General features: G+C 37.8%; 1 gene segment (V, D, J or C); it reads left to right on the plus strand.

The window, feature by feature from the left end:
* The first annotated feature begins 2,435 nt into the window (after positions 1-2,435).
* Positions 2,436-5,560, plus strand: LOC103610545. The segment is given in 3 exon segments: positions 2,436-2,484; positions 2,653-2,957; positions 5,327-5,560. Coding segments are annotated over 3 exon segments (588 nt in total).
* The last annotated feature ends 4,238 nt before the right edge of the window (positions 5,561-9,798 follow it).

The following is a 9,798-nucleotide window of genomic DNA, read 5'->3' on the forward strand; positions in this document are numbered from 1 at the left end:
CGAGAAAATAATCAGTAGATGTTTGTTAAAGAAAAAAAAGTGAATCGTGCTATATATTCCAAATTCATATTTAGGATTTGTGGGCCGGCCCGGTGGCGCACTGCTACAGTGCGCCGCTTGGGAGCACAGCGGCGCTCCCGCCGAGGGTTTGGATCCCACATACAGACCGGTTCCCGCTCACTGGTTGAGCGAGGTGCGGGCGCGACACCGAGGGTTGCGATCCGTTGCTGGACATGAAAAAAGACAAAAAAAAAAAAAAAATTCATATTTAGGATTTGTGATTGAATTAAATTTTTAAATTGATTTGTGAAGAACAAATTTATTAAAGTGTATATTTGATTACTTCAGAATATAATATTTCTTTCCATTTATCTCTGTCTTTCTTGATAAAGCTCTATTGTTTGAACACAATTAGATTCATTCCTAGACATTTAATTTCTATTGTCATTGTTGTACTTAAAATCCTTTTACTGGGGTGTGTGGGAAAATTTATATATATACATATATACAAATTATATAAATAAGTATATAAAATTTATCTATATTATATTTGTATATTTATCAGCCATCTTAAACTCTTATTAGTGAATTGCAGAAAATTTTTTTATTTAATTGAAATGTATTGATTGTGCCTACTTATGGGGTACAGAGTTATATTTCAATACATGTATAATGGGTACTGATCAATTCAGGGTAGTTAGCAAACTCATTGTCACAAAAAATTACCATTTCATTGTGATGAGAAAAGTTAAGCTTCTCTCTTTTAGTCATTTGACAACATACAATAAATTATTGTTAATTATAGATGCCTAGAACTACTGTACACCAATTAAACATATGTTTCCTATCTAGCTGTAATTTTGTGTCCATTAATCAACCTCTCACTATTCCGCCTTCACCCTCTCTTTTGCCTAGCTCTGGTAACCACAGTTCAACTCTCTACTTCTAAAAGTTCAATTTGTTATTATTACTATTATTTAGCCTCCACGTAGGAGTGAAAACGTGGCATTTCTCTTTCTGTGCCTGGCTTATTTCACTTAACATAATTTTCCCCAAGTTCATCTATGCTGCTGTCAATGGCAGAATTTCATTTTTTTTTATGGCTGAGTAGTATTCTATTGTGGATATATATCACATTTTCTTTATCCAATCATCCATTGATGGTCATTTANGCCCAAGAGACCCATTCTTTTGAATGAGAAATATAATGGAGTTTAATACTATGAGGGGAAATTAATCATATTTCATCATTAGTTAAGCAACATAAAAAAAGTTGCGTGTTTTAAAGAGCAGAACAGTTGTACTGTATGTGATATAATCAGATTTAATGGCGATCTCAGTGTAAGATGATGATGCTTCCAAAAACTTAGACAAAGCTAAAAATATTTTGAGATGAGGAGAATAAGCTCTGGCTACTGCATTAAGAAATAGGCTATGATTGGCAATGGGCCTTTGTTGTGTACCATGTTGCTGAGTAATATCCTAGGGCATGTCCTTAATGTTAACAAAGAAAGGTGTATCACAATCAGTGATTGTATGATCAACTATCCTAGTGAGATTTATGGGATCACCAAGGATATATTCCCTTCTGAGATGAGTATACGGAATATAGCAGCTTGTTGTGGCTCATTTGGATCCCAACTGAGGTAATGAAAAAATATAAATTCAAAGGTTTGACAACCTAATGACCAAACTCTGGTATCTGATCTGGCCATATGAACAGAGCTGGGCTGTCAAAGCTAAATAGAGAAGAGAAGGGGAACGTTATGACAGGACTCAATGTCATAGAGAGGGCTTCCTTTTAAACTCTTTAGAAAAGAGAGATTAGTTGTTGTTTTTTTCCCCCTTGATGTTTGGTCCCAACATTAACACCTGAACAGACATAGGAAGTGAGTAGAAATATTTTTATATCAACAAATAGGTCAAAAGAGCTGCAGTGATTAGTTCAAATGGCTTTGTCTTATCATAAAGTGATTAATTTCTACCTTAGGTGAACAACAACATACACAGGTGAGGATACATGATTATTACACCTTAAGTTATCTCCATAATCCATTACACACAGTATTTTTAAATAAGTGCCAATCTCCCAGTTCCATCACAAGTACAATGGGTAAGCTTAGCAGGGGTTCAAATAATCCATTTTTCCTTTTAATATATCCATAATTGTTTTCAGATTTAATTGTAAGCAAATTACAAGAGTTGGTAATCCAAAAGGTGATTTGGGTTGGGTCAGACTCTTGGCCAGTACATAGAGAAATCTGACACGACACACATCAACTTGCTATACCAGGAAACCTCTGTTTCCTGTTCTAGGGCAGCAGCAGCAGCACGTGGCCCAGTAATTCTTCCCTCATCCTGTCAGGCTCACTTCACGGTGCAGAGCCTGAAACTGAAGAAGAACAGAATATTTCCAACTAGGGGAAGAATCAAACATGTTGCTCTGCAGCCTGCTGAAGGTGGTCATGACTTCGATGTGGCTAGGTAGGGAAGGCCCCAGTGGAAAGGGGACTCCTTGGTGACCCAGGGACTGGTTGTACAGGAAATGTCCTATAGGGATGTTGGAAAGGAGGGGTAGCAAGGTGTTAAAACAGATTTTTTGTGTGTTCCACACCACTTATCTCTAAACTTTTTGATTCTTTTTTCCTTCAGGATCTAGTATTGCCCAGGAGGTAACTCAAGCCCAACCAGCAATGTTGGTGCAGGAGAAGGAGGCTGTGACCCTGGAATGCACATATGACACCACTGAAAGCAGTTACAGTTTATTCTGGTACAAGCAGCCCAGCAGTGGGGAGATGATTTTCCTTATTCGTCAGGACTCTTATAACCAGCAAAATGCAACAGAAGGTCGCTACTCATTGAATTTCCAGAAGGCAAGGAAATCCATCAGCCTTGTCATCTTGGCTTCAAAATTAGGGGACTCAGCAGTGTATTTCTGTGCATTGAGAGAGGCCACAGTGAGAAGACTGTTGGAGAGAGCTATACAAAAACACCTCAGGCATCTGCTTGAGACATTCACCTGCTGTAGGAACCAAGGCAGGCAGGGAACACCATCACAGACAGGAAGTAGCTAGGACTGTGGCAGCACAGGTGTGGTGTTAGAGGGAAAACACTCACTCTTAGAAAATACCTCTCTAGGTTCATAGACCATGTCCAGAGTTATCATTCACTGAAAGCATCTTTATCCCTGGATCTTTGGATTGAAGTTAGATATACAGAATTTTTGACCAAAGATTGAAGAGAAAGAACAGTCACAATGAACAACATGCCATTTGTCCACTAGATTAAGCTGGAAGAATTGGCTAAGGAAGTTCAGAAACATATGAGTGAAAAATCAGTAAAATGAATTGCTGGATTTTCAGATTAATTTGTTAAATAAATACCTATTGAGTACATATGTTACATAAATTGTTTTAAGTAAGGAAGGCCTTGAAATTTCTTTGTATGCTTCCTTTTCAGAAATATATTATGTTGTTTTATAATGTTTAATAAATTAGTTTGATTTAGGTTTGTGGTACTACTCAAATTTACTTTCTAAATGTGCCTAGTATGTGACAAACTTTGTGCTAAGAGCCCATTGCATCGTATCTACACTTCTAGCATGGAAGAGCTCAATTTTCATACTGTAGGTTTACCCACCCATCATCAGTCTTATCCATAAAATGATCAATAATTAGTGACTTTCGGATGGACATGTGGGGGATCTCCCTCACAGAGCACAAACTTTTTTGTTTGTATGTAAAGAAGGCATCCTTTTTTCCTAAAAATGAATTAACATTTTTAATACATTATTTTTCCTTTTTCACCGTTGCCACATGCCTGATTTAGTTCCACCAACCTATTTGGCTTAATTCTAGGCCAAACTCAGAAGGCAGTTTTAAGTGAGTTTCATTACTGTTAGAATAATCATTTCTTACCAGTAGTCTTTTTAAAAAATGTTTTGGTAATTTTGCACATTTAATTCTGTCCCATTTTCCTCATGTTCAGTATTCCTCCATTAAAACAAGCAAAACAAAAAATGTGTTTAAAACTCAGAATTTCATGTTGGAATGCATTAAATGAGTATATCATCATGTAGAATACCAACTTGTTTTCTTGTTTTTTTATTCAGTAAAGTGCTATTTTTCTTAATTCATAAAGAACTTTTTATGTCCCTCGATTATATTTTGATATTTCTCACCTTTATCTTTAAATACATTTTTATGTATGTATTCATAAATATTCACCTGAGTGTATACATTTTAAATTAAATTTTCTTTTTGTGTGCATTTATACTTGTATTTAAAGGACAAAGAAAGGCTATTTTAAAAATCCCTCTGGTTATATAACTAAGACTTTGAAAGTACAGATAATTTGCAGTGTATTCATATTATCTAGACCATCAAATTTTATTTTATGGAGCTAGCCTACACTTAATTCAACACCTAAAGAGATAGCACAATAAAAAATTTACCATTGAGCAGACATGTAAATATCTAAAGTAAGAAATTAAAAATCAGGAGGTAATGTATTATCAGAACAATGCAGCTTGTTTTTTTTAAAATTTATTTATATATCCACTTATTCAAAAAGTTACAGAGTGCCTACTGTGTGACAAACTTTGTATTAAGAGCCCATTCCATCTAATAGCCTTATTAAAACCCCTAGCATGAGAGAGCTCAATTTCTGTACTATAGATTTACCTGACCCATACCAGTCTTAGCTGTAAAATGATCAATAATTACTGGCTTTTAGAGGGACATTGTGAAGGCACAAAGCATAAATTCTTTTTCTCTGTTGTAATTCTTCACCTCTCCTCCAAAAGCATTTAATGCCATCAATGTGGATCATTTTTCACACATTTAGGTCTGCTATGCTCAATCAGTTTTTCACAAGCCAAAATCTTCATTCTCTGGCTGGCCAGTTAACTTGGTTGGTTAGGGAGTAGTGCTAATAATACCAAGGTCCAGGGTTCGATTCCTATACAGAACAGCCACTACAAACAAACAAACAAACAAACAAACACCCACAAAGAAACAAACAAATACAAAAGCTTCATTCTCTCCAATTTCCTCCTTCTACCTCTAGCCCTATTTTCTCATGCACTAAAACCTGAATAGCAACAATTTGTTGATAAGTAATCTTGTAACTTTCTCTTATATTTGCATTTGGAAAGCAGGTGTGCAGATTAGAAATATTAAAGGGAAGCATCTTTAAAAAATTTTAAAGTTATTTTTAATTGTGGAAAAGTACACATACAGTATAATCTACCATCTTAACCATTTTCTGAAGGGACAACCTCTCCCTTTTGTTTCCTACACTCTTCCCTTTAAAAACCCTTCCTGAGGCTCTTGAGTCTCTGAGACAGTTTGCAACCAAAATTGTCTCCCAGCTTGTGCTTCCTGGTAATAAAGCTTCCAAACCTTGCATCAGCATCAGACTCTTGAGTCCTTTACTCCAGGTGAAGGAGCAGCCATTGTTGATTGCCAGTTACACATCCACTTGTGCCTTGGAAAGTGATCCTGAGACTCAAGTGCCAGTTGCTACTGTAGTTTGCAAGGCTCTGAGCCCCAAAACCTAAATCTATAGTCACTCTGAGCACTTGTGTTCTGCATCCCAGTGCCACTGTGGCTGCCTGTGAGCTGTGTCAGACCCAACACCAAGAGGGATCCCCTCAGCTAAGACTCAGCACTGTGAGAAAGGTGAGAATAGGTAGATCTCTAAAGCTTTTGTTCTAATAACCTACACACCCACCTTCACTGCCACAAATGCCTGCAGCATGAACAATGAAGTCATTACTGACACTGATCACAACTGAATAAAAGGCAGGGGGACTACACCACTACACCCACATTGAACCAGAGCCGCTGCATCCTGCCCAACCAACACACTGAGGCCAATCTCCAAGTGGAAGTCCTTCCTTACAAAAGCCATCCTGTAACGTTTGGAAGAAGTGACTGCACCACCAGATGCACAGATATCAACACAGGGACACACAAGATACATAAAACAGCAAGGAAACATGACACCACCAAAGGAAAAGGAACACCCAAATTCTCCAGTAACTGACCCAAAGAACTGGAAATTGATGGATTACCTGAAAATAAATTCAAAATTACATAAGGAAATTCAGTGATATGAGAGAATATACAAATAGATAATTCAATGAAATTAGAAAAACAATTCAGGATATAAATGAGATAGATATTATTAAAAAAAGAGAAATCTTGGAACTGAAAAGTCCAATCAATGAAATAAAATACACAATGGGAGCTTTAACAGTAGAAGAACTCTGTGAACTTGAACATAGGTTTTCTGAAATGCCTCAGAGAAAAAGAAAAAGAAAAGAATGAAAAAGAGTAAAGGCAGTCTACAGAACTTGTGGGATAACATTAAGTGAACAAATATTTACATTATGGGAGTTTTAGAAGGAGAAGAAACAAGGAAAGTTACAGGAATCTTACTTAATGAAATAACTGCTGAGTAAACTTTCTGAATCTTGGGAGGCATGTGAACATTCAGATCTGTAAAGCTCAAAGTTACAGAAAGAGATTCAACCAAAGAGGTTCTCTCCAATAAACACTATAATCAAACTGTCAAATATAAAACAAAAAGGGGGAAAATTTTTTAAAATTCCTTTATAATTTTTTTAATTGACCCATGATAAGCATATATATATATACATATGTGTGTGTGTGTGTGTGTGTGTGTGTGTGTGTGTGTGTGTGTGTGTGTGTATAGAGAGAGAGAGAGAGAGAGAACACAATGTGATATTTGGGTACATTTATACAGCGTGCACTGATCATATCAGGACATTTAGCATATTGATCAGCTAAAAGATTTTTCACCTCATTGTGTTTGAAGCATTCAACATCCTCTCAACTAGCTACTTGAAGTTAATACAATAATTTGTTGTTGACTGTAGTCTCTCAATATTGCTATAGAACATATAGATCTTATTCTTCCTATCTCTCTGAAACTATATCCATTGACCACCCTATACTCTCTCTCTACTTGCTAATCTCTATTCACCACTACTCTACTCTCTACCTCTATGAGATTAACTTTTTTAGCTTCCACATATGAGTGAGAACAGGTGTTTTTTCTCTTTCTGTGCTTGGCTTATTTCATTTAACATAATTTTCTCCAAGCTCATCCACATTGCTGCAAATGGCAGAAATTCATTCTTTTTAATGGTGGAGTAGTAGTCCATTATGTATATATACCACATTATCTTTATCCAGTCATCTGCTAGGGAACATTTAGATGTGTTCTAAATCTTGGCTATTGCAAATAGAGCCATGACAAACATGGGAGTGCAATATCCCTTTGATCGGCTGATTTCCATTCCTTTGGATACATATCAAGTAGTGAGATTGCTGAACTGTATGGTAGTTCTATCTGTAGTTTTTGAGAATTCTTCATACTGTTTTTTTATAGTGATATAGAGCTAGGGCTAGGATCTGGAGCTCACAGACCCCTCAAGCCTATTCACAAACCCTTCACATGCAGGTCTATAAGCTAGGTAACTGGAAAAAAGGTACTTGGAGCCTTGAATGAAGAAAGAGGAGCCTTTGTTCAGCACACACTACACTATGAGCCAAGCAGTCCACAGAGAAACTCTGAAACTCAACTGCTATTGGCAAAGTCCAAAGAAAAACCTGAGCAGCTGCCAGCAGAGTAAACATGTTCTATTATTAGACACAAGCTCTTCCTGACAGCTCTGCTTCACAAACTGAAGAACACACAATAGCAATTAACTAAAAAGATACATAGGTGCACATGCACACTAACTCCACCCACACAACTTGTTTACAAAGAAATGTGCTGCTCAACCCCCAACCAGACCTGAGCTGAGGGAGCCTAACTAAATTATGCTATTTTCCCCACAAGTAACTAGACTAATTTACATTCCCACCAACAATGTATGAGAGTTCCCCTTCCTCTGCATTCTTGCCAGCATTTGTTATTTTCTGTCTTTTTGATAATAGCCATTCTAACTGGAGTGAGATGATATCTCATTCAAAGAGAGAATTTTAAGAGCATCAAGAGAAGTGTCAAGTCACATGTAAGAGAATCCTTATCAGACTACCAGTTAATTTCTCAGCAGAAACCTTGTAGGCCATAAGAGAATAGGAAAATGTATTCAAAGTGCTGAAAGAAAAAAACCCTGCCACCCAAGAATAGTATAACCAGCAAAGCTGTTCTTCAGAAATGAAAAAGTAAAGTATTTCTCAGATAAGCAAAAACTGAGGAAATTCATTACCACTAGATCTGCCTTGCAAGAGATGCTTGAGGGAATTCTTCAAGCAGAAACAAAACAATGATAATTATTACCATGGATACATATAGAAGCACAAAACTCACTGATAGAGATAAATACATAATCAAAATCACAATATATTCCTATAAAGTAATGGTGTGTAAATCAACATATCTCTAGTATGAATGTTAAAAGTCAGACAGAAAATTAGTGAGGAAATACTGGTTGTGAATTGAACTTTTGACAAAATGGACCCAACAGACATATGCAAATTTAAGAAGTTTGAGATTATATCCAGTCTCATTTAAGACTGCAATGGTATGAAACTAGAAATAAATAACAGGAGGTAGCTTGGGGAAAATAAATTAAACAACATGCTCCTGAGCATTCTATGGGTCAAAATAGAAAACAAAAGGCAAATTAAAAAATATCTTGAGCAAAGTAACAATGAAAACACAACATATTAAAACCTATGTGTGGGGAAAATAGGATAATTTAGTCAGGCTCCCTCAGCTCAGGTCTGGTTGGGAGTCAGCAGCACATTTCTTGTAAACAAGTTGTGTGGGAGGAGCTAGCGTGCATGTGCACCAATGTATCTTAGTTTTGTAGCTATTGTGTGTTCTGCAGTTTGTGAAGCAGGCTGGCAGCAGAGAGCTTGCCTCTAACTATAGAGCATGTTTACTCTGCTGGCAGCTGCTTAGTTTCAGTTTTACTTTGGACCTTGCCAGTAGCAGTTGAGTTTCTGAGTTTCTCTGTGTGGACTGCTTCGCTGTTAGTGTTGTGTGTGCTGAATAAAGATTACTACTTCTTCAACCAAGGCTCCAAGGACCTTTATTCCAGTTACCTAGCTCATAGACCTGCATGTCAAGGGTTTGTGAATAGGCTCAAGGGGTCTTTGATCTCCAGACCCTAGCTCTAGCTCTACAATTGGCATTGTCAGCAGGATTATACCACACTATGGAATGCAGTAAAAATAATTCTAAGAGGAAAGTTTATAGCAATAAATGCATACATTAAAAAAGAATAAAGAGGGCTGGCCCGGTGGTGCACTCGGTAGAGTGCTGCGCTTGGGAGCACGGCGGCACTCCCAGCGAGGGTTCGGATTCCATATAGAGACCGGTCTGCTCACTGGTTGAGCGCGGTGCGGGCGCGACACCAAGGGTTGCGATCCCGTTGCCGGTTGTGGTACAGGCGCAACACCGAGGGTTGCGATCCCGTTGCCGGTTGTGGTACAGGCGCAACACCGAGGGTTGCGATCCCGTTGCCGGTTGTGGTACAGGCGCAACACCGAGGGTTGCGATCCCGTTGCCGGTTGTGGTACAGGCGCAACACCGAGGGTTGCGATCCCGTTGCCGGTTGTGGTACAGGCGCAACACCGAGGGTTGCGATCCCGTTGCCAGTCGCGGTACGGGCGCGACACCGAGGGTTGCGATCCCGTTACTGGTCACAAAAAAAGACAAAAAGGAAAAAAAAAAGAATAAGGATATCAAATAAATTGTTTAACATTATGCCTCAAGGAACCAGAAAAATAAACTCAAAATTAGCAAACTAAACCC

The sequence above is a fragment of the Galeopterus variegatus genome, unplaced genomic scaffold (genome assembly GCF_000696425.1).
Source record: "Galeopterus variegatus unplaced genomic scaffold, G_variegatus-3.0.2 Scaffold11290, whole genome shotgun sequence".
Taxonomy (NCBI): Eukaryota; Metazoa; Chordata; class Mammalia; order Dermoptera; family Cynocephalidae; genus Galeopterus; species Galeopterus variegatus.